General features: G+C 33.6%; 5 protein-coding genes across 5 annotated transcripts; all 5 read right to left on the bottom strand.

Annotated features, from left to right (window-relative positions):
- Positions 1–431: 431 nt before the first annotated feature.
- LOC100750057 (odorant receptor 22c-like) lies at positions 432–4,421 on the bottom strand. Its single transcript, XM_024371796.2, has 5 exons — positions 2,742–4,421; positions 2,193–2,445; positions 1,984–2,084; positions 1,403–1,735; positions 432–1,177 (listed from the first exon to the last, which is right to left on the bottom strand). Exons 1-5 carry the CDS (start codon positions 2,934–2,936, stop codon positions 803–805), a joined length of 1,257 nt encoding a protein of 418 aa, XP_024227564.1. The 5' UTR covers positions 2,937–4,421; the 3' UTR covers positions 432–802.
- Positions 4,422–5,013: 592 nt separating this feature from the next.
- On the bottom strand, positions 5,014–5,463 carry LOC100742281. The gene has a single exon (XM_033324242.1). It carries the CDS (start codon positions 5,427–5,429, stop codon positions 5,172–5,174), a length of 258 nt encoding a protein of 85 aa, XP_033180133.1. The 5' UTR covers positions 5,430–5,463; the 3' UTR covers positions 5,014–5,171.
- A 3,137-nt stretch (positions 5,464–8,600) lies between these two features.
- LOC100742162 (odorant receptor 13a-like) lies at positions 8,601–15,648 on the bottom strand. Its single transcript, XM_033324236.1, has 11 exons — positions 15,354–15,648; positions 14,682–14,934; positions 14,210–14,313; positions 13,636–13,968; positions 13,276–13,551; positions 13,075–13,142; positions 11,304–11,392; positions 11,086–11,192; positions 10,599–10,907; positions 10,093–10,368; positions 8,601–8,861 (listed from the first exon to the last, which is right to left on the bottom strand). Exons 1-11 carry the CDS (start codon positions 15,546–15,548, stop codon positions 8,799–8,801), a joined length of 2,073 nt encoding a protein of 690 aa, XP_033180127.1. The 5' UTR covers positions 15,549–15,648; the 3' UTR covers positions 8,601–8,798.
- A 948-nt stretch (positions 15,649–16,596) lies between these two features.
- On the bottom strand, positions 16,597–19,530 carry LOC100749937 (odorant receptor 30a-like). Its single transcript, XM_003494219.4, has 6 exons — positions 18,749–19,530; positions 18,194–18,446; positions 17,801–17,904; positions 17,392–17,706; positions 16,837–17,112; positions 16,597–16,713 (listed from the first exon to the last, which is right to left on the bottom strand). Exons 1-6 carry the CDS (start codon positions 18,941–18,943, stop codon positions 16,645–16,647), a joined length of 1,212 nt encoding a protein of 403 aa, XP_003494267.1. The 5' UTR covers positions 18,944–19,530; the 3' UTR covers positions 16,597–16,644.
- A 1,186-nt stretch (positions 19,531–20,716) lies between these two features.
- Positions 20,717–23,996, bottom strand: LOC100741921 (odorant receptor 4-like). Its single transcript, XM_003494237.4, has 6 exons — positions 23,767–23,996; positions 23,003–23,255; positions 22,258–22,361; positions 21,630–21,962; positions 21,270–21,545; positions 20,717–21,133 (listed from the first exon to the last, which is right to left on the bottom strand). Exons 1-6 carry the CDS (start codon positions 23,959–23,961, stop codon positions 21,065–21,067), a joined length of 1,230 nt encoding a protein of 409 aa, XP_003494285.1. The 5' UTR covers positions 23,962–23,996; the 3' UTR covers positions 20,717–21,064.
- Positions 23,997–25,831: the final 1,835 nt, after the last annotated feature.

Here is a 25,831-nt window from a genome sequence, read left to right as displayed (position 1 = left end):
CTCTGCATTGATTGTTCCAATGTATCGGAGACGATCAATCGCTTTGATCTAGCCGCGTCTTTATTAAGCGATTGCTCGCTTCATATTTATTTCATATTACCATCCATAGCCGATAATTTAGTAGAATGATAATAGAACAAAGAAAAATAGGAAGAAAAGAGAAGAACAAAAAAGGGAGTAAAAGATATTGATGATACACGAGGCGAATAATGTATGGATTGGACTGATGCGTTATGCATGATTACGAGAATCATACGGCATACAGCTGCGTCGCTTTACAAAAGGAAAATTTAACAATAGCCTAGTAAACTATAGCATGCAATTTAAGAAAATTGCAATTTACTTTGTCTTTGTCGAAAGGTGGAGAATATAGCGAAAGGAGAATAACTCTTTTGTGAGTTGAAGTTACATTAGTAATAGATTGGTCTGTGATGTGAGAAAATGAATCGAAAAATGATTTTTCTTGTATTTTTGGATACTTTGCAAATGAATGAAATTTTACGACCACATTACAAGGTATTTAGTAATTGTACGCCTGAGATTCTGTACATGAAAAGATAATCTTTATTTTTGTCTTCTTTTTTAAAAAAACCTATACGTACGATTTCCTGTAATCATCCAGACAATCTAAGCGCTTTGTATCCGCTGAATTAATCGGAAATGTTTGTTATTAATTATGTTTCATTTTTGGTTACATTGTTACTTAACAATGTAAAATATGACATTGCGGTACTCAAAATCTGTAAAACGTTCACATGTATTTTAAACATCGTGGATCGTTTTCACACTCGTATATTTCTCGTTACCAATTGTAAGAAAGAAAAAAGAGGAAGAAAAGATTGACGTTGGGTAATCGAGGAAGACCATAACGTACTGTGTTTCTTATAGGTATTGTACCGACCTTAGTGTAAGTTTCCAGCGATACAGGAAAAAATCCATTTGCGGTCAAACAACAGACTCGCCTGGACCGCTCTATTGTCATTATCAAATCGTTTCGAAGCATCTTCCCATGTTTGTTCATTGGCATAATTGTCCACAGCGCTGAATATGCTCCTATAGCAACGTTATCACTGTGTTCTATTACATCATCGCAGCTATAGGTGAACATAAACAATAAGGACAACGCGCCGATTAGGAGAAAGACGAAAATGGAACGTCTTGCAGAGTTAGTATTAGCCTAAGAAAAAGTAACATTTGAAAGAGAACATATGCTTTTATCGGAACATCGAAATTCTTTTCTGCGAGAAGAATTCTATGTACGATAGAACTCTTCTATATACATAGGTTATTATTATTTCCATATTTTGTAATAATGATAATAAAGATGAATCGCTGAAAGTTCATTTCTGAATTATGTACAAACATTCACAATGAATGCGTTTTAAACACGTGAAATACTAACCAATAACACTTGATAACCGAACAGGCAAATTAACACGCTAAATACCAGCACCTGTATAAGTATAATCACCGTGTACACGTTTTCTAGCGAATTGTAATAATTGATCAGTGCTTGATGTTGTTGAACGTACTTCCTAAATGTCTCGTAAGTTCTGTGTACATGCTTCGTCAGTATCGACATTTTATCTTGCTCGCTTATCTGATATTTTATGTTACACAGTTCTGAAAATCTATATCGAAGTATGCGAAATTGACCGCCTAAGTGTATGGCCATGACGCAGAAAACATTATCGAAGCAGAAGTAGCAGATTCCTATATAGGATAGACTCATAATCTGTAAGAAAGAAAAATCGTTTCCTTTTATATAATTTGTTGTAGAAATTTAGCGCTGCTTATCGAATATTCAGTAATTTCAATATCTATATCGTAGTAGCGAGATGAATCTCATTGCTGTCTATTTTTTTTTGGTTGGTCGTAAATATATCAAACTGTTAGAGATTTATTTCGGTACGAATAAAATACAAACATAAAGACAAGCGATTAAATTACTAGTTACTAGGAAAATGCGAAAATTTAAAATACCTGCGCAAAAAATATTAGTTCATAGTAAGGAGATTGTGACAAAATACCTATCCACATATTAAATGGAAGTTCCCTTGTGGATTCATTGTTTCCAATTTGTGCTGCAATAAATGCGTGAATCATTCTTTGCTTTCGTATGCGTTATACGTTTTAAACATCGTGTACACTTTAAATAAAAAGGTTTTTGGTTCTTGCATATTTTAACCTACCAATAAAAGGCGTGGTTATATAAGATAGTATAGCACATATTCCAATGGTGGTAACGCTAGAGATGAAAAGGGCGCAAATCTTTCTGCAATTATCCAAAATTTCTTTCTCGTGAATATCGTATTTAACAGCCATAAAATGTTGTTCCATGTACACGACGAGGTTTATAAATTCCTTTTTGTGCATCACTATAACGCATACCTTGACTGAGGACAGTATCAAACTCATAGTATTCGCAAGAGCATAAAGCGTATCCTAAAATTAATAATTTGAAGTAATAAGATATAGCAAAAAATATCGTTGATCGAATGAATAATTAAGCAGTTAATATACAGGAAAATGAAATTACAATATTAGTCTATAAAAAATGATAATTATTTTAAAGTAAATATTAACTATGGATCAGTGATTAAAATATTGACTAATTAAACTTCTATTCTAACATATTATTTTCCTACGAATTCTCATCGTTAAATTCTTGGAATACTGCCACTGTCTGTGAGTCGATTGATCGATTATACAATAAATATGAAACGACCGAATATACTCACGCCATTGTAGAACCAAGTAAAATACAAATCTCTGCTCAAGACGATCATGCCAAATATCAAATTCCAAATTGTGTAGGTGAATATAATTTTCATCCGGCGTTCATCCGCGGGATCATTAGCTATCCATAGGCCAATGTGCTTTAAGAAGAAAGCCGACAATCTCATCGATATGTCCAACTCTTGTTCCGTTTGCATGTTCGTTCCGTTTGATCGTCAACCGTGTAAAGCTATCACTTACGTATCATATGAAACTCTGTAACTATAGTTGCTTCACGTTTTTAATTTCTTGCTGTTTGTTTATTCTCTCTTCTTTTTCTTCGTTTTTAATCTATTTGTCAGGGAAGTGTTACGAATAACCCGAAACGTAAAAAAAAGAAAAAGAAAATAACAGGTTCACCATGTATTTGATTGACGTCTGTTGCGTTATTTATGGTGCCGGCGCGTATTATGGATCATTATTTCCTGGACTAAAGGTGCAAGCGAGGTGTTATATAGCTAGACGCTAGACGTCGTTTGCTTTTTATGAAATTAATGGTAAAATGGAAAATGCTTTGTTTTTGTGTTTTATTGCTACAAAAAAAAGAAGAATGAAAATGGTGAAATCGGAATTATTTGATGTTATTGCACTGTGGTTATTATGAAAAATTGTTTTTTTCCTTTGTGTTACCTATGAGGTATACAGTTGTGTAATTTGTGTGTAAGGTTGCGCGAAGTCTTGTATGTAATACAAAATACTTACCTCAATTTCGGACGATTACAATACGAAACGTTATTAACTACAATATGTACAATAATGTACACTGTACAATACATACTTAGATTTATTTGGTAATGAAATATCTCTTTAATTTTATTTTCTGTTTTAACAAAAACATATGTAACTATTGTCTGAAATTAAATTCTCCCGCATATATTTTCTGTATATCGGACACTGTTATATCGTAGTAGTTATGCATCGCCTGCGTGATTTCTTAATAACGTAAAATATGACACCGCAGAACTTAGAATCTGCAAAAACAAAGGAACTATTAAGATATTGTTGTATCTTTTTAATAAAATCTGATATAATAATAATTGTACTTTCATGTGAAAAAATCAACTGTTATTTACGAACCTCGTCATTAGATAGTTTATACAAGTATGCGCACTATTTCCTCGAATATATACTGCAGCATATTCCATATTCTTGTTCTGCATATGTAGAAAAAATTGATATCTTAGAAAGAACTACCATAGGGTTTGTGATTAATCGTTGTTTTAAAAGTTTACTTACTTTAGAGATAACGCGATTTATTTGGAAGAATAAAAGGCCATGTTAGATATTCCTGTTTCTACTTCGGTAAATTAATTTCTTTGTATCGTTTTTGAGAAATTGATTCGTAATATGCATGAACTGCAACAGTTTCTTTTTGTAACGTTTCAATAAGGGAAAGCATGATACCGCGATGCTCAAAATTTATAAGGAGAACAAGTAACATTAATTTTGTTGAACATCGTAACTATCTCGGGGGGAAAAATTTCCTGGAAATAAAATTATTTGGTAGAAAGCATAACGATTGATATTATTATATCAGATTTGGGAATTTACATTTCACGCTACTTTCATCCGTCACACCGTTTCCGAAATGTATTAGTTTAATTATTGTATAACAGAAATTAATTGATTTCTTTTTAAAACAAGATATATTAGGTCATCCCATAAGTTCGTGCCGACTTTTGTGTATACATTTCATGTGTCGATTTATAAACATACGGCGATAAGGGACCAATGCACTTGAGCTTAGCTGATCGAGAACAGGCTAGAGCAGATTTTCGTGGGTATAAGATCGTAATATAGTAAACACAGTGACTTCTAACAGTAAAAAATCATGAATGAAATGCGTATCCATTTTCTACATCTGATATTATATGAATTTCGGAAAGGAAGTTCTGTAACAATTGCCACGAAAAACATATGTGCTTCCATATGTGAAACATATGTGCTCATGTGCCACATATGTGAAAATGCGCTTCCATCTCGCACCTGTAGGAAGTGGTTCCAACGTTTTAGAGCTGGGAATTTCTGTTTAGAAGACGAGGAACGCTCCGGGCGTCCTCCTCAGACAGACGAAAATAAAATTCGGGATCTTGTTGAAAAATCACGAAGTTTAACAGTTGAAGAGATGTCAAATGTTCTGAAAATACCTAAGACAACGATTCATAGGTGTTTAGAAAAAATAACATATATAACCGTTTGAAAAACGGCACGAACTTATGGGATGACCTAATACATATGTATTTTCTCTAATATAGAATAATTTCTATTCATATATGTTACATCGTTATTAATGAAATAAAGCACCTAAATGTTTATAGGATACTTTAACAATACATCTAGACGAATAACGTTTTCCTTTCGAGGTTTCCGCGACAAAAAGACTAAATCGATAGCTATAAGATGTACACAATATTGCTTACTCCTGTATATGTTTCCAGCGACACAGCGAAGAATCCACAGGCAGTCAAGCAACAGGGTGCTTTAGATCTCATCATGACGAACATCAAATCTTTGCGTAACATTTTTCCATATTTGTCCATCGGCAGGGGCGGCCATGAACTCTTGTAAGTGGCGTTCATCACACATTCGCTGTCTTGTATCAAGCAATTACAACTGTACGTGAACATTAATAATTGACACATACAACCCATTACATGAAATATGAAAGTAAAACGTTTTATTTGAGCAATCTCTTCCTGCAGAAGAGATAATTAAATTAAAACAACGAATAAAGGAAAAGCTATTATTAATATAATTTCTCTTCTTTTCGTAAGTATTTTGTTTAATTTTTTAAGAAATAAAAAGATAATTATTATATGTTATGTTGCAGCAGAAGAAACGAAATTAATATAAAAAATCTAATAAAAGTAAATGAAATACGACGATGAAACGCGATTGCTACTAACCATAAGTATCAAATATCCATCGAGGCAAATTATCAAGCTGAAGAGTGTCACCTGCACGAGTGCTATTACACTGAACACATTCTCGAGTTTATTACAATATTGAATGAGCATTTGATGTTGCTTGACGTAAGTTTTAAACGTTGCATATTTATCTTCAGTGTACGATGATCTTTCCAAAGTTGTATAATGTTCGTGATCATTTATATTGCACATATTTGAAAATCTATATTGCAAAATACGAAATTGACTAGCAGTGTGCAGATTTATAACGAATAAAAGATTGTCGAAGCAATGGTAGCACGTACCAACTAGGCACGCGCTAAAAGTCTGTAAAACGAGCATAATGATTAAACGATCCAAAATATCGTACGATTTCTGGATTAAAATACAATAGTTAAAAAGTATTTTTTACAGTGATCTTATATGAATAATTTTTTCTACCTGTATTACGAAGACTATTTCAAAATACGGTGACAACATTAATGAATCGTCGAACCACATATTAAACGGATGTATCCTATCTGATTCATTCTTACCATAGTTTACTGAAAAACATATCAACACGTCTCTTTGTTAGTTGTTATAATTCCAATTTGATATAATAACAATATCAACAAAATAATTCCTTAAGAATATGTTTTGCGTCAGCGTTTTAATTTGTACTGAAAATTTTCATATTTTTCGCAGATTGATTGCATAAATGTCTCACCCAAAATAGGTCTTAGTATGAAGCTGACGACTGTTCCCTGAGCAAAAAAGGCGAAGGAGCAAACGAGAAAAGTGCAAATACGTTTAGAGGTATTTATAATCATTTGCTCGTGGGAGTCATAATTCGAATGCCAAAAGTTTGTTTTCGCGTAATTAATTAAATAAAGCAGTTCGTCGTTATGTATAAATATGACAAAGGTCTTGAGTAGAACTAAAACGATAGTCGCAACGTTGCACGCGGTGTAAATAGTATCCTGTAATAAAAGTATTCAGCAATCAAACTTAGAAGCCATTTTTTTATGGTATTGTTAGTTGAAAATTTGCTTTAGTCCATATTTGTTTCATTACTCACCTCAAAATTTCCCCAAGTAAAGTACAAATCCCTCAACTCGATCGTGATGGCAACGAAGATAAAAAATATTGTATTCGACATGGCAATGTTCTTCCAACGTTTATCGACATAATCATTCGCCAGCCAAAAACCAACGAATTTCATGTAGAAACTTGTGACGGTGATAGACAGATCTTTGACTTCCTTCGAGCTCATCCTGAGTCTTCGACGATGGAGCACTCATTCTTCGATTCTACCGAAAGCCTCTAATTTGCTTATCATCGATATCTACAGTGACTGATACAGTGATACGATATTACTTTGATCCCTTGATCGCTTTTGACTTGATTATCTGGCTCGTTTTGCATATTATACTTCCCGGACAACTGGTTATTCTGAACGTCATTGCAATTGCTGTTCCATCGTGTGAAAAGGAAAAGCAGCGACGGATCGATAAATTGTGTATTATTCCACGGAGACGCCGAATGTTCAGACGTGAGGATAACGTGTATTACAATACACGCGCGACTGTTTAGATGATTCATTTCATGGAAACTTTTGAAGAACGTTGTGTAATCGAATTGCACCCTTTGAATTCGTTTTTGAGCACAAGAACTTGTCATTTTTATCCTTATTTGTGTTTTAGTGATTTAGTTATGTTAATTGTGTTATGTTAATGTTAAATGATATATGACAGTGTCTTGAAGCTTATAACGCATGTTTTCCTTCATCATCAGAATTAATTGGCAAGAACTTTCCTTTTTTCATTTATCATCCATTAATTAATTATATATTTTTAGTGTGACACGTTTTAATAACAACTGTGCTACAGATTAGTACTTGTGGAAGGTGAATTTACGCGAAGACATATTTATGGAATGAAATAGAGAATGGTAGAGGTAATATTAATCGTATTATCATATTATCGTATTAAATAAAATATTTTTAAAATCCTTCCTGTTTATTGCTATATTTCTTTATTCCAGAGAAATAGTCTGTTATTTATTATCAAAATGTATAGAATAGTATTGTAGTTAGGTATTTGTTGTTAGTATTGCAAATTCGCGCGAAAGAATTGATCTTTTAAAATATATATTTATATATAAATAGATAAAACGATTAAGTTGTTCCGGTTAAAATGTAAATGTAAAATTGTTTGTCATTGATATTTTTGACAAGAAAGGCTTAAGTTTTGTTTAAAGCAACTACATTTTGACATGAACGAAGAATCGAATAAACGAGATAGTCTAAGAAAAATTTGCTCCTATTAATATTCGGACACGCCTTAAAATAGCATAACTTTTTAAAGAACGGATTAGACGGTTTGATATTTTTTGAGAAGCTAGAAGGGCTAGTTTGCCAGATGACGTGCAAACAATTTTTGAGAATCTCGCGGAATTAATCCGAATCACAAAGAAAAAGGTGAGATCGCTTTTTACAACATTTTTATCTGGTTCTGAAAGTTTGAATCAATGAAAATTTGAATAACAAATTTCGAAGATTTATGTCTATTATATATATAAGGAATTCTTCGATAATATTGTAATTGCCGAAAAAGAACCTCTCGATAATTGTACGGTCGTCATCCATATCATTTGGGGCAGGTCCTCCTTGATGTACCGGAAAGCTCCATGGACCGCCACGGTTTTCGAAGCAAGACCACGCGAGCTCGGCATTTCCGAATCTACAGAACGTGCTGTAAACACGACTGCCTTGAATTTTCTTGCATAAGAAATTAGTAAAAAGCGACCTTTATTATTTTCTCCGAGGTGTCGACCAATTGTAACTTTTTCAACATTTTGGCGCGCGTCGTCCAGTGAATTAACCCTTCTAACTTAAAGAAAAAGAAAAAAGAAATTCAAACCGTTTGGCTCAATTTTAAAAAAGTTATTCTGTTTCGAAGGGTGTCCGAATATTGATCGGAGTAACTGCATTTCCTGGAAACACAGCCTACGAATGAAGGTTAGGCAAAGCAACTGATATTTTTGTGTAATATCAAGTAAATAAATACCTAAATGCTTTTAAACATTTAAATTTCTTGGATCTTTATTCGAAAATGTTGTTGGTACTTGCGTTTAAGACGTATCGCTTGCATGATTTCTCAACAACGTGAAGTACGATGCCGCGGAACTTAGAATCTGTAAACAGCAAAGGAACACAATAGATTAAATTTTTATCATGATTTTATAACTCGTTAAAGAGTATCTGATATAATAATAATAATAGACATTGTGTTTGTTACGATAAAGTCATTTTACAAGTACTTAAAAAAAATGTTTTTTAGGGAAATAAGAACACTTATAAAACAACTGTTACTTACTAATTCCTCGTTTAATAATTTATGACGCGTCATATTACAGTTGTAAATGTTGGAAAATATGTTCTGCGTACGTAGGAAATGTCGAGGAGAGGAAAAGGGAAGCTGATAATGTCGAATTCTGTTAATAACTTGTAATCTTACAATAATATTCAGGTATCATATATTGTGCAATAATGTGATTGGTATAGTCACTGTACTTTGAAAGCAAATTTATATCACGCCAACAATAATGTTTATGAAACTTTTTAGTTATTACTTGTAAATACGGGTAGAAAATAACATTGTTTCGAGGGTAGCATGGATATGGAACGCTGCACTCTTTATAGTCTATGGGGTACGATACTATTATATTTTTCCCTACTGCATATAAGGACAATATATGCCGTAGGTTGATTGCGGAGGAAATCTCACCTCATTCGCACACGCCAGTCTCTTTGGGTAATTCTACTCTTTTGAAACAAACAAAAGCGTAACGACCGACAAGTTTCCTTCTCACAAGTATTCGGATGATCATAATGGTGAGATGCAAGTTCGATGTCGATCGTGTGAATTATGAATCCACAACGAATACGCTGGATATAAAAATGAATACTGTATTTGTAATTTTTGCAAGTAATTTTATCTTACATACAATAAGAGCAATAATGAATTTACTAAGGATATTCCATTAAATACGGTCATATTGATTATAAGAGGCCAAAGTTCCACATTATTGGTAGCATTGATTTTTTAGGCAAAGCTAACTACCATCTCCTCTCTTATTTCTATGAAGTAAAACGTAACACTGCATCGCTCAAAATTTACAACGAAATGATATTAAAACGACAATAAAGAAATCAATATAAGTAAATGTTAACGTTATAACGAGCGAATATCCTGAAAATAAAATAAATATTCGCTAGGAAGTGTAAGAATTAGTATTATTATATCAGATTAGGTGAAAGGGTTAAATTAATAGTAGTATTTATTTATCTCAGTTTGCACGAAGAAACGGGATCCGTTCTACACATGATTGAACTAGTGTAATTACAGCGAGTAAATGTACTTACTCCAGTATACGTTTCCAATGATACGATGAAGAATCCACTAGCGGTCAAGCAACATGGTATATTAGATCTCATGATAATTAACATCAAGTCTCTCCGTAATATTTTCCCATATTTGTCCATTGGTAGAAACGACCATAAGCTTTTGTAGGCGGCATTAGCTACGTTCGTACTGTCTCGTATTAGACAATCGCAACTATAGGTGAACATCAGCAGTTGACACATGCAACCCGTTATATGAAATAGGAAAATAAGGCGTCTCATAAGAGGAGCGTCTTCCTGTGAAAAATTGCATTGTTGTATCCTAAACCGCTGTAACGAACTAAAAATATATTACTTTCTCCTACGAGAATTTTTTGCAACTTCACGAAAAATAAAGAAGATTGGAATTGTTGCTATGTCGTAATATCAAAAATTATTACTGCTATGAAGCAAACTAGAATTTTTTCAACATTAAATTTCTATTTTTACGGCACAGTTTTTTTTAATATAGATACTATTATGCATACCGTAAGTACTAAATATCCATCGAGGCACATTAATAAGCTGAAGAGCGATACTTGTCCAAGCACAATCAAATTAAACACTTGCTCGAGTTTCTTACAATATTCAATGAGCATTTGATGTTGTTGAATGTAAGTTTTAAGTTTCATATATTTACATATGCTGTACGACAATTTTTCGTTGTTATTTTCACCGCACATATTTTCAAGTCTATATTGTAAGATACGAAACTGTCCAGCAGTATGTAGATTCATAATGCATAAAATATTATCGAAACAAAGATAGCATACGCCAACGTGATACAGGCACAAAACCTGTAGAAACGCAAGATGTAATTTTATCTTTGTCATATGCGTATACGTGATTTTATTAAATTTATGTATCGCGATTTTGGAATATACATATTTGAAATTAACTTTGATAAATATAGTCGTGGCAAATTAAAACATTTGTTCTTTTAATTGTTTTTAGCAACTAACAAATTCTTAGTACCTGTATGATAAACTCGATCTCAAAGTATGGCGTCATGTAGCATATTGGTACGTTCAACCATATATTGAACGGAAGTATTCGATTTGTTTCGTTTCTTCCAATATTTGCTGAATAATATAAATACGTTAGCAAAGCTCGTTTAATTAATTTCGTTTAATCAAGAAAGCTAGTTAACAATATATATCGTTCTTTGTACAATGAGTATATAAATATCTCACCTTGAATTGGTCCTATCACGTAAGAGATAACTGTTCCTTGAGCGAAGAAAGTGAAGACGCAAACGAGAACCGTACAGGTACGTTTACACCTATCCACAATCATTCGTTCGTGTGAATTGTAATTCGAATGCCAAAAATTCGTTTTCGCGTATTGTATCAAACTAAGCAACTCCTTTTTGTATACAAAACAAACCAAAATTTTGAACAAAACGAGAATAATAGTTACGAGGTTGCACACGATGTATACAGTACCCTATAATCAAATAACAGTACACGTACACGATGGATATTTTCCAAACTACCGCGAGAGCAAAAACTGCTTTGATCCAATAGATCTTTCGAATAGTGTTCAAATCCGTAAAATTGTTTATTCGAAAAATTATTCTTCATGTTATTATAACAAAATTGAATTTTTCACTTACGCTAAAATCTCCCCAAGTGAAGTACAGATCCCTCGTTTCGACCACGATGGCGACGAGAATTGCGAAAGTCGTATAAATCATAGCAAAGTTCCTCCAACGTTCTTCGACATGGTTCTTCGCCAGCCAAAAGCCAACGATTTTCATGTAGAACGACACGACGGTGATTGACAGATCTCTGCCTTTCTTCGAGCTCATTCTGAATCTTCAACGGTAGTGTGCTCCAAGCTCCAATTTACAAGAGAATCTTCAGGTTTTTTATTAACCATACCTGAATCTCCATACTTATCTTGATTATCCCGTTCGTTTTGCATGTCCGCTATGTTTCGTGGACAACTGGTTATTTTACACGTCACTATAATTGCTCTCTTGTGGTGTAAAACGGAAAGGGGAAGAAGCATCGGATTGATAAATTATGCACGATTTCAGACGGATGGTGGTATTCGGGGAGACGATAAAGCATACGCGGTACATCGATAATTTTATTGTCCGGGAACGTTCGAAGAACACAGTGGTTGTTAGCCTAACATTCTTTTATTGCTGTTCGCGAATAAAGGAATAAAATTTACAAAGACTATTTGTCGGTTATTTTGTAAACATCTTTATTATAATTTTTCAGTGTTATGTACTTTTATTGCGTATGATACACATGTGCATTTTGCAGCTTGTTTTGTATATAATAATGCATAGGATCTGTTCTTTGTATTGAACGAAGAACACACTCGAAGGAGGACAGATGATCGATTATTCAAAATATTCTTTCGGAATTAGAATTGACTCGATCGACATTTCGACTATGTTAACTAAAGATAAATACACTTTAATTTATGAGTACAGTGAAGGTACGTGCATTTTCTACGTATTAACACATACATTTTGTCACATGAAAATACATTTCGCTATTTGCTGGCAACAATATGTAAGTTATACTATTATAAACTATTCAAGACTAATCTACCATAAATATGATTCCAAATATATGATCCAATATATATGACTCAAAATAATAGAAATAGCAATAAATAGAAAAATTAAACGACTGTGATTGTCAGAGTAGTGAATGAAATTCACCATTATGATACCGAATTAATTTAAGATTTACTATAAATATTAAAAAAAGCTCATATGTCGTCAATGATTGGCTGATATATTAAGACATTGAAGTACTATAGGAAAAGCTCCACATTGATTATTTATTATATATATGTATTAAATTATCAGTTATTTTCCTAAAATTCATTTATTTTCGTTAACAGATAAATATACAATTTGCCTGAATAGTACAATATATATCTAAAGGCAATTTTCTTAGAACAATCTATTGAATCGATTGGAGATTTGTTTTTACCGATCAATTTAAAGTTTCGTCTTCTACACGATTTCTCAACAAAGTGAAATATGACACTGCGGTAGATAAAATCTGCAAAATGTTAATAAACAAATTATTTTACGATATTGAAAATTGCAATTTCTTAGTGTCTAAAAATTTGCCCTATGCTTTAAATTTCATAGATCGTAACGTGTATTTATTGTAGATTCGATATTATATTTACTGTGGTATAAGTTTCCAATGATACAGGGAAAAATTTGTTCGCGGTGAGACAACAAACTCGTCTTGATCGCTCAATCACCATTATTAGATCGTTTCGAAGCATCTTTCCAGATTTGTTCATTGGCATAATCGTCCACAGCGCTGAATATGCTCCTATAGCAACTTTCTCACTGTGTTCTATCACACTGTCACAGCTATAGGTGAACATAAACAGTAGAGCCATTGAGCCGACTAAAAGAAAGATGAAAATCGAGCGTCTCGCTAGAGGGGCAGCAGCCTAAGAGCAAACTAAGCATTTAGAAAGTCCCAAACAATTAACAAATACCGATGACGGGAATGTTTATAGCATGTAAATACTAACCAATAATCCTTGATAAGCAAACAGGCAAATTAACACACTAAATACCAACACTTGTCCAAATATCAACATCGTGTACACGTTTTCAAGCCTGTCGCAGAAAGTGATGAGTGCCTGATGGTGTCGAATGCATGCCTTCAAATTCTCGTAAAACACATGCACATGCCTTGTTAACGCCGACTCCATATCATCTTCCTTCGTCCGACGTTCCATGTCACACAGTTTTGAAAACCTGTATCGAAGTATGCGAAACTGACCAGACAAGTGTATGGCCAAGATGCAGAAAACATTATCGAAGCAAAAATAGCTTACCGATACGTAATACATACTTATCGTCTGCAAAAAGTAAAAATTATTTCCCCTGTTACAGTCCGTGGAAAAAATCTATTGGTTTTTGCAAAATCGCAAAAATTGATTAGTCATTGATAAGAAAGGTCATGTAGATTTATAGAAAGTGGAGGATTCTAGGGTGAAGCTTCAATTAATTGTCACAGGTTGTATTTCCGCGTAAATATAAACATGTAATGCAACCAGCTACAATAACAATCGTTCGAAAAATTGCGAGAATCTAAAATACCTGTAGAGTAAATATCATTTCGTAGTAAGGCGACATAGATACTGGCAAATTCAGCCACACGTTGAAAGGAAATGCTCTTTCGGATTTATTTTTCCCAATATTTCCTGCAACAAACACTAAGATGATATACTTTTTCCCATATGGAATGGTTTTCTTATTTATCGTTAGGTATATTATTGTACCTATCGAATTTTTAGCCTATTACAGCAGACAGATATTTATTAGTATACACAATTGTTAAACATTTTAATATTGCAGCACCGAATCAAATTTCTTTTTTGAGAAAAGATTGTTTTTATTTATACGACATTGTATATCGATGTATATGTATTTGATGTACATGTATGGTATGAGAATTTGTGAAAGGAGTATATTATTATAATTATTATTATTATTATATCCACACGAATCATCCACGATTTGGATCAAAAAATGCAACACACCGTAAACAAATAGAATATTTTTGACCTACCGATAATCGGTGTTGTTAGATAAGCTAGTATAGCAAATGTACCCATTATGGTGACAGAACAGACGAAGAAGGTGCAAGTTTTCTTGCAATCATCCAAAATTTCTTTCTCGCGAAAATCGTACTTAACATTCCAAAAATGTTGTTGAACGTACACGATCAGTTTTATAAATTCCTTTTTATGCTTCATTATGATACATATCTTGACTAAACCCATTGTCACGGTTAATATGTTGGTAGTGACGTAAAGAATATCCTGAAATGAATTATGAATTTTTTATAATTATAGCTGTACGTTTCATAGAGCTTTAATTGAAATACACGTGTCATAAACTATTATCGAATGTTATATGTCACGAACGATTTTCAGTATTATTGTAGATTAAATTAGAAAATATAATGTATCTTATGAATTTAAAATTTTTAATGTATTAAATATAGGTAACCGAGAAAGTTTTTACCAATGATTTCTTTGATTATCCGATATAAACGAACATCAAAGATAGGTGCCGATTAAAAACAATCCCCGTAGATGGCAACGAGAAATCAATACATGAGCTTTACTTATACGATTAAATAATAATTAGAAAGATAATGACCGTCCTTGCTAAATTTTTTTCCAATCTAACGCAACTGCTCGTCTCGTTTTTCTATACATCATAATAATATACTCACGCCTTTGTACAACACAGTGAAATATAAATCTCTGATAATAATGATCGTGGCAAATATAGAATTCCATATTGTGTAAATGATCATTATTTTCATCCGACGTTCTTCCGTGGGATAGTTGGTTACCCATATACCGATATTCCTCAAGAAAAACGTCGACAGGACCATTGACATGTCCAAGTCTCGTTGTATTAGCATGATGACTGATCAGCGTCTAAAGCTGTCGCGTGCCACGTACCGCGTATGCCCCAATACATATGAATCATCATAATAACAGGTGACGCGCTTCTTTGATTTATTAATTTCTGCTGTCACTCTTGCAAGTGAAGTGAAGGAGAAATGGAAGAGGAATGGAAGAGGAGCGGAAGAGGAGTGGAAGGAAAACAGAAGTGAAAGAAGGAGTGAAATTAATGTTTGATTGTTATCTTTGTATGAATAAATGAAAAAAGCTTGGAAGTAGCAGGTAATCACACATTTGTTCGTTGATTGATCTCTTTCATTATTTCCAGAGACCCGTACGTCTTAGACCACAGTCACTTTTCAATCTACGACTTTTTAATCAGGAACTGCAACTGAGTTTTCAAACGTTAAATGTTGCGTCCTTCGCTCTTACGAGAAATTGCTGTTAAAATCGGAACGTGTAATGGTTGTTACGGAAATACAAAATTTATTTGTTCTTATGTTCATGTTACAGAAGAAGTCCAAACGAGAGTTTCCTGCTGAATAGATTTTTGAATACGGGTACGGATAAGGATTCGATCATGGTTGCTGCGTTTAGAGAAAAGAATAGCATTCGTGAAGATTTCGTAAGTATCTCTTTGTATAACTTTTCGCATTTTAGTGGTATATATATTTATCGTGCATGATGTACGCGTGTATTCTGTAGTTTATAGTGTTAGTTACCTGTCCTTGGTTTTCAAGGAGAACAAATGACCAGTTATTCGGAATCTTTGTATTTTGCTGACAGCAACGAACGTAGAACACGAGCCAAATTAAAGCAAGCAAATTTTATAACAATATCATGTTCGGCCTCACTAAAATCAGAAGGGTCTCATCAATGTTAGCGATAATTTTATTAGCAAAAGAAGAAAACATATATATTGGAATATCGCTATATCGATGTCGATGCAAGAGTCGCCACATCCCCTTGGTGTAGAATTTTCATTTCCGATGTAAGATTTTAATTAACTTTATCTTTATTATTACCGAAACATATATTTCAAGTACATATTAAAGTATATTCATATATATTCAAATATTTTCATGATATAGGTACTTGTATATATATGATGGATTATTTATCCGCATTTTTCACAGATGATTCCCTCATGAGCGTGAAGTATGACATTGTAGTACTCATCAGCTGTAACATAAAATTTTAGTGTCATCATAGGATTCATCTAAAAATTTATATATTTCTGGTAATGCGTTGCAAAAAGCGATATTTCCGGGATGAATGAGGTTAAATACGAAATGGATTACGTACCGCGGTAGATGTTTCCAAAGATATAGGAAAAAATCCACCAGCGGACAGGTAGCATGGTCGCATTGATTTCATCATCATCACCTTCACGTCTTCTCGTAACATTCTGCCAGTTTCGGTCATTGGTAGAATCGTCCACCAGCCTGAGTACGTTGCCAAGCTAATATTCGAACTTTCCTCTATTAAACCGTGGCAAGTGTACGTGAAGAAAATTATATGGATAAAGCTACCGACCATGTGGAACACGAAGATCAGTCGTGTACCAGTGGATACATTTGCCTGTATACATAATATAATACTCGTTTATTCATATCGAAATCGTTCTGATGTAGCTGGTATAACTGTCGAATATATAATACTTGAAACGAGCATTTCGTTTCTAGGTAAAGAGATAAGTTTATGAAATTTTGAGAAGAACATAAACCAAAGTTAAATTACTCATGCTATTTAACGATTCTTACGTAACAGTGAAATAATAAAACTTGCGATAAATCGTATTTCAAATAAACCGTATTTAAAAACGAATCCACTACTATACTGTAAGTAAATCCAACGTACCAAAAGTATCTCGTACGTGTCGAAGCACATTAGCAAGCTAAAGACCACTACATGGCCGAAGATCGGAAAAGTATTAACATACTCGAGCTTCTCGCAGAATTTGATCAACGACTGATGCTGCCGAATGCATTTTTTCAACGCTATGTAACACTTGTCGGCGTAATCGATCTTATCCGTTTTCTGGTCGATGATCTTCCATAAATTCAAAAGTCTGTTATGGAGCATGCGGAATTGACAGATCACGTGCATATTCAGTATGCATAAGAAGTTGTCGTTGCACAAATACGTTACACCGATTTGTTGCACAGTCGCTAGCTGGGTAAACAGTGATCTTCCATAGTAAAATTATCGTTGTATTCGCTGAGTTCGCTATTTAAATATATTCGGAAATGGAGGAGATATACGATACCTGAATAACAAACATTATTTCGTAATACGGTGTCACACTTAGCGGCAGATCGACCCACATTTTGAACGGAAGTACCCTATCCGATTTGTTTTTTCCGATATTCGCTGAAACACAATGGAACATGAATTCTGAAGCTTCCATTTCGTATGTTCTATTAATTAGTTCGCACATATTTGTGATTTCTTTCAGAATCAGGGTTGACTCGATGGAGATTTTGTCAATTGTTTATTAATTGTTAACTAATTTGATTGTTTTGAAGGATACGGTGAAGAGGGTAAAGCATGTATTTTGATTGTTAATATCGTTGGATCGTAAAGCTATAGAATTGTTTTTATTCGAGACTAATTTATGTATTTTATGTAGAAACGAAGATCTTTAAATATGCATGCTCACCGCAGATTGGCGTAATTATGTAAAATGCCAAGGAGGCTTGCGTGAAAGAGCATGCCGTTATGGTCCACAGCTTGCACAATTTTCGGCACTTCATGAAAAGTATTTTCTCATCATGGTCGTACTTGAAATGCCAAAAATTTTGTTGTGCAAATAAAACTAAATCCTTAAATTCCGTTCTGCGAAAATTTAATATCAAAAGCTTGAACATCGCCAATATGATGCATAATGTATTAGAGAGCAAGAAGGTACAATGCTGAAAAAGTTAATTCATTTTATATATAGTAAACCAGTCGGAACATCGATAGAATTTGTTTCTCTCTATAAATCTTTTAAACATTTTCATAATACGATTGCCGTATTAATATATTTCTTGCAGTTTTCTATTAAATTTTATAAAAACAATTAGGTAGATTCGGTATTCACCTTAATTATTTTCTCTGTAATTAAATTTATAATGCATTCGTATAAAAATTTAAGTTGATTTCTAAATGAAAAGTATATCTATGACTTTCGAAAAATAACAATCTTAAGACAGCGACAGATCTTTATACTCACGCTCAAATCGTTCCACGTGTAATAAGCATCGCCGAGATTTAGATATAATCCGTAAACATGTATAACGGCAGTAAACGCCATAGTGAGTCTTCTTCGACGTTCTTCGGCGTTATTCACTGTCATCCAGACACCCGCGAGTTTTAATAGAAACTGTGACAACGTGATTGAGATATCCGTGTATCGTGTCGTATGCATGACGATCGTTTTTCTCGATCTTGATCTTTAAATCATGCGACAGCTAGAAAATTTAGCGAGAAAAGGTTCCTAGCGAAAAGGTGACTTGAAGTGACATCGCTTTGATCTATCGAGACATTCGATCGCTTGATAATAGATACGTATCTTACTTAAAGCGAACTTTTCCGCGTAGAGTGGAAGCGATACGGTGGCAGAAACAAATAAGAAATTGACAAACATGAAAAATATATGAATTGGTGTATCACGTGTGCTTGAGAGAGGGCGTGTGCGATTATTACCCCCTACAGTGCATGTGCAACTAGCAATTTCTCACATATTGATTACTTGGTCGCCAGAAGTAAAAATTCTGCTATAACGTATGATTACTTAGAGAAAAAGTACAGTTGGAAAGTATAATACTACGTCGTTGCCTCTGAATGTAGAATCACGACGTGGTGTATAAAGATGATTTCTTTTGAGAATGATTAAGCTGTTACCTTCATTGCAAAATGAATATCACGTAATTCTGTAGCGACATACTATACCAGGTACGCAGTATCACATATCCTTTGTATTAGCACGCACATTTTGTAACACGAACACACATCTCATTATTTGCTAATTATAATACGTATAAACTATACTATCTTTAAGTACCTACAACTAAAGTTACAAAAATGAAGGCAATTAATATGTAATGATATTTTATATGGAAAAATTAGACGCGATATGATTTTCAGAGTACCGAATGGAATTCGTAATTTTGACATAGAATGAATTTACGCTGAAAACGTTATGAACGAGTCAGCAAAAGCTACCACCTCAAAAAATTCGTTATCTATCGACTTGATTACAAAATGTTTGCAGCGAAGTTTACTGTATTTAAGGAGCCTGGTCAGACGAGTATACGAGTTGATTATCTAATACCCTATGTTTTGAGATATCAAGTTAACTTTGAAGCTTTTAATAGCCATCATGTATCTTTTATAACGTTAGCCGATCTAGTTGGACATTTTTTACTGAAAGATCCTAACTTATGTATTTATACACACAGAGCGCTAGTTTATCAGATATTTTAACTGTAATTCGTTAAATTTAATGTATGGAAGAGACGAGAAAAGACGCGAAACGGTATTATTGCGTTTACATCGTCCTTACCTTTCGTACATTAAATTGGATAAATTAAACTTAAAATATCTGCTGAATTAATGTTTTTTCGGTATAAATTAGTTAATACTGTTTTGTAAAGAATGTCCAACTGAATCGACTAATCATCTTAACGTGTCAAAAAGTATAAGATACTAGAGTATGTACACGTCTGACTAGGCTGCTTCAATACCATACTTTAAACGCTTTTTGATGAAGTCGACAGATAATTGCTACAGGTGGTAGTTTTTAATGACTCACCCTGTATATACAGGGTGGTTGGTAACTGGTGGTACAAGCGGAAAGGGGGTGATTCTATGCGAAAAAAGAAGTCGAAAATATAGAATACAAATTTTTCGTTTGAGGCTTTGTTTTCGAGAAAATCGACTTTGAATTTTCGCTCGGTACGCGTGCGATACGTTACGACGGATCTCACTGTAGATCGTTGTCTCGATGAAAAAATTAAAAAAAAATTTTTATTCTATATTTTCGACTTCTTTTTTCGCGTAGAATCACCCCCTTTCCGCTTGTACCACCAGTTACCAACCACCCTGTATATATATATACTTCTTTTATGACGTAGGCGTGGAATAAGAAAGGATTTCTGGATACAGATCATAAAGGGCAAAAAACGAGATAACATCTTTTTAAGGATATATTTCTAGTCGAATACGAATTGCTAGTCGGGGGACGAGACATTCGACGTACAAACTTCTCGTTAAAAATGAACAAATACCTGTTCGAGCGTTTTACGAAATTCAACATTTAAATGGTGTACAAACAAGGAATAATAAAAATACATTCAAATAGGTACTGTGCCAGCAAAGTCATAAGCGAGCGACTCTAGTTGATTATACATATGTTTAGTTATCGGTTATTTTCTATTCAACGGTTTATCTTTTTTTATAGATGTATCTATACAATTCTTTTGAACACTATCATAAGTAATTGTCTACGAATATTTTACCGAATTGGTTGGAGGTCTGCTTTTACCAATCAGTTTTCAGCTTCGTTTTCTAAATGATTTCTTAGTAATGTGAAATATGATGCTGCGGTAGATAAGATCTGCAAAATATTAATAAACAAATTATTTCACGATATCGAAAATTGCAATTTCCTAGTGTTTAAAAATTTGTCCTATACATTAAATTTCATAGATCGTAACGCGTATTTGTTGTATATATATATGTACTATATCTACCTTGTTATAAGTTTCTAACGATACAGGGAAAAATCTGTTCGCGGTGAGACAACAAACTCTTCTTGATCGCTCAATCACCATTATTAAATCGTTTCGAAGCATCTTTCCAGGTTTGTTCATTGGCATGATCGTCCACAGCGCTGAATATGCTCCTATAGCAACTTTCTCACTGTGTTCTATCACACCGTCACAGCTATAGGTGAACATAAACAATAGCGCCATTGATCCGATTAAATGAAAGATGAAAATCGAGCGTCTCGCAAGAGGGGCAGCAGCCTAAGAGCAAACTAAGCATTTAGGAAGTCCCAAACAATTAACAAATACCGATGATGGGAATGTTTATAGCATGTAAATACTAACCAATAATCCTTGATAAGCAAACAGGCAAATTAACACACTAAATACCAACACTTGTCCAAGTATCAACATCGTATACACGTTTTCAAGCCTGTCGCAAAAGTTGATCAGTTCCTGGTGGTGTCGAACGTACATCTTCAATTTTTTATAAAACGTATGCGCATAGTTTGTTATCGTCAATTCCATATCCTTCTCGTTTATCTGATGTTCTATATCGCACAGTTTTGAAAACCTGTATCGAAGTATGCGAAACTGACCAGCCAAATGTATGGCCAGAATGCAGAAAATATTATCGAAGCAAAAGTAGGTGACAGCTATTTGATACATATTTATCATCTGCAAAAAGTACAAAAATTACTTCCCCTGTTACAGCCCACGGAAAAAATCTATTGGTTTTTGCAAAATCGTGTCAGAGATATCGCATCATTTCTATAGTTATCTTTAGATACCAGCATGTCGTATTTCAACTAATTGTCACACGTTGCAGTTCCACAGATGCGGATATCCCAGTTTATGTCATTGTGTTGTAAGTTTAATATGGTAAATGTGTAAATTAATATGGTAAATGTAAGCATATAATGCAACCAGCTACAATAACAATCGTTCGAAAAATTGCGAGAATCTAAAATACCTGTAGAGTGAATATCATTTCGTAGTAAGGCGACATAGATACTGGCAAATTTAGCCATATGTTGAATGGCAATACTCTTTCGGAATTATTTTTCCCGGCATTTGCTGCAACAAATGTTTAGATGATATACTTTTCTCTATACCAAACGTTTCGCTTATTTATCGTCAGGTACATTTTTGTATTTACCAAATTTTTAGTTTTTTACAGTAGAGAAATATTTGACAGTATACACAATCATAGTACATTTTAATGTAACAATACCGAATCAAGGTTGTTTAAAAAAAGAAGTTTCTTAAATTATGTGATAAAATAGTATGAAAATTTCTGGGGGAAGTATCCTATTATCTATATACAGAGCGTCTCTAAAATCTTGGTACAAGCGATCTGGTAGTAATTCTACAGGTAAAAATTAACCGAAAACAAGGAATAATATTTTTTCGTTTAAGGCTTCGATTTCGAGAAAAATGTGTTTGAAGATCCGTCAGATGCCCGTGTACTAATTGCAAGTTTCGAGGTAACCAACTTGTCTTTCTGCTCGTGTTGACGAAAAAATATTACTCCTCTTTTGCCACCTATTTCTGCATAAAGAATCCCGATAGCTTGAACTAAGATTACGGAAACATCCTGTACATACATAGCACGTCGATATTACGTACATCCACGTAAGCATTCGCGACTTGAATTAAACATCTACAGCACACTATTAGCGAATAGGATAACAGAATAATGGAGCAATAGAACCTACCAATAACCGGTGTTATTAGATAAGCTATTATAGCACATGCACCCATGATGGTGACGGAACAGACGAAGAAGGTGCAAGTTTTTCTGCAATCATCCAAAATTTCTTTCTCGCGAAAATTGTACTTAACATTCCAAAAATGTTGTCGCACGTACACGATCAGATTTATAAATTCCTCTTTATGCGCCATTATGATACATATCTTGATTAAACCCATTGTCACGGTTAATATGTTGGTAGTAACGTAAAGAATATCCTGAAATTATTACGAATTATTACGAAATTATTATCAATTATTACGAAATTATTATCAATTATTACGAATTCTTTTATAACTATAGCTGTTTGTACGTTTCATGGAGTTTTAACTGAACTACTCGTGTCATAAACTATTATCCAATGTTATATGTCGCGAACGATTTTAAATATTAGATTAAATTAACAAATATTGTGTATATCGTGACTTTCACACTTTTTATTTATTAAATATAAACGGACGATGAGGATACGTGACAATTAGAAACAATCATTATAAATGGCATCGAGAGATCAATATGTATTTTTTGTTTATATAATTTAATAATAAATAGAAAGATGGTCGTAACAATTGCTTAATATTTTCCAGAACCCGACGCTATCACTCATTTCGTTTCTATATACATAATGAATTATTATTATTACATATTTGGAATGTTACAATATTTATTTCATAATATAGCACATACACAATCTTATTTAACACAACTAAACCAGTTAAATATACTCACGCCTTTGTAAAATATAGTGAAGTAGAAATCTCTGGTAATTTCGACTGTAGCAAATATCGAATGCCATACTGTATAGATGATCATTATTTTCATCCGACGTTCTTCTGCGGAATTTTCGGATATCCACAAGCCGATGCTCCTCAAGAAAAACTTTGACAAGACCATCGACATGTCCAAGTCTAATTCCGTTTGCATGGTGTCGGCTGGATAGTATCTAAAGCTGTGGCTCGCGCGTGCTCTAGTGCATATGAATCATCGTAATAACAGGTGTCACGTTGATTGGAAATCATTCTTCGCTCTTGTCATCCTTACACCATTCTGACGGGAGGGGTGCAAAAAGGAAAAAGTTGATTGCTACCCTTTGGCATAGGCGGAAAGACACGTAAAAGATGTATTCGTCAATTACGCATTTGTTCGCTGATCAATTTCTCTTACATTATTGACAGAAATTTGTGCGTATTACACTGTCATTATTTTCTACTCTACCGATGCAATGCTTTAAACCACCTTTAACTCTCGAAAAAATATACTATAGCTGGATTATTTGACAAGACGGTTGGTAGAAGGATACGAAGGCAAGTAGTGGATGTGAAAGTTCCAATTGAATTATTACGAAATTATTATCAATTATTACGAAATTATTATCAATTATTACGAATTCTTTTATAACTATAGCTGTTTGTACGTTTCATGGAGTTTTAACTGAACTACTCGTGTCATAAACTATTATCCAATGTTATATGTCGCGAACGATTTTAAATATTAGATTAAATTAACAAATATTGTGTATATCGTGACTTTCACACTTTTTATTTATTAAATATAAACGGACGATGAGGATACGTGACAATTAGAAACAATCATTATAAATGGCATCGAGAGATCAATATGTATTTTTTGTTTATATAATTTAATAATAAATAGAAAGATGGTCGTAACAATTGCTTAATATTTTCCAGAACCCGACGCTATCACTCATTTCGTTTCTATATACATAATGAATTATTATTATTACATATTTGGAATGTTACAATATTTATTTCATAATATAGCACATACACAATCTTATTTAACACAACTAAACCAGTTAAATATACTCACGCCTTTGTAAAATATAGTGAAGTAGAAATCTCTGGTAATTTCGACTGTAGCAAATATCGAATGCCATACTGTATAGATGATCATTATTTTCATCCGACGTTCTTCTGCGGAATTTTCGGATATCCACAAGCCGATGCTCCTCAAGAAAAACTTTGACAAGACCATCGACATGTCCAAGTCTAATTCCGTTTGCATGGTGTCGGCTGGATAGTATCTAAAGCTGTGGCTCGCGCGTGCTCTAGTGCATATGAATCATCGTAATAACAGGTGTCACGTTGATTGGAAATCATTCTTCGCTCTTGTCATCCTTACACCATTCTGACGGGAGGGGTGCAAAAAGGAAAAAGTTGATTGCTACCCTTTGGCATAGGCGGAAAGACACGTAAAAGATGTATTCGTCAATTACGCATTTGTTCGCTGATCAATTTCTCTTACATTATTGACAGAAATTTGTGCGTATTACACTGTCATTATTTTCTACTCTACCGATGCAATGCTTTAAACCACCTTTAACTCTCGAAAAAATATACTATAGCTGGATTATTTGACAAGACGGTTGGTAGAAGGATACGAAGGCAAGTAGTGGATGTGAAAGTTCCAATTGAAAGTACCGAATAGTGGTTCTTATAAAAATAATAAGAAATTTATACACACTTGTTCGCGTGTTCGTGTTGTAGAAGAACACCGAGCGGCAATATGCGACCGAATGGATTTATGAATATGGATTATTTTGATGATTCAATATGAGTGTAACTCGACTTTTAAGCGTCAACGTATAACGAACCAAACTTCAAATGTAATTCTTTTTATTTTCATTGTAGTTTTATTTCGCTTTGCAGCAGCGCCCATTAGATATTTCATCATCTGTTACTATTTTACATTCTATATACATTCTGTATACTTGCAAGTGAAATATGTATATTACGAATTGAGGGTCTCCTGTGTAGTTTGTCTTAACAGTGTG

This window comes from Bombus impatiens, unplaced genomic scaffold, assembly GCF_000188095.3.
Source record: "Bombus impatiens unplaced genomic scaffold, BIMP_2.2 scf_1879, whole genome shotgun sequence".
Lineage (NCBI taxonomy): Eukaryota > Metazoa > Arthropoda > Insecta > Hymenoptera > Apidae > Bombus > Bombus impatiens.
Note: the sequence above shows the minus strand (reverse complement) of the source record. Positions and strands in the feature narration are given on the sequence as shown.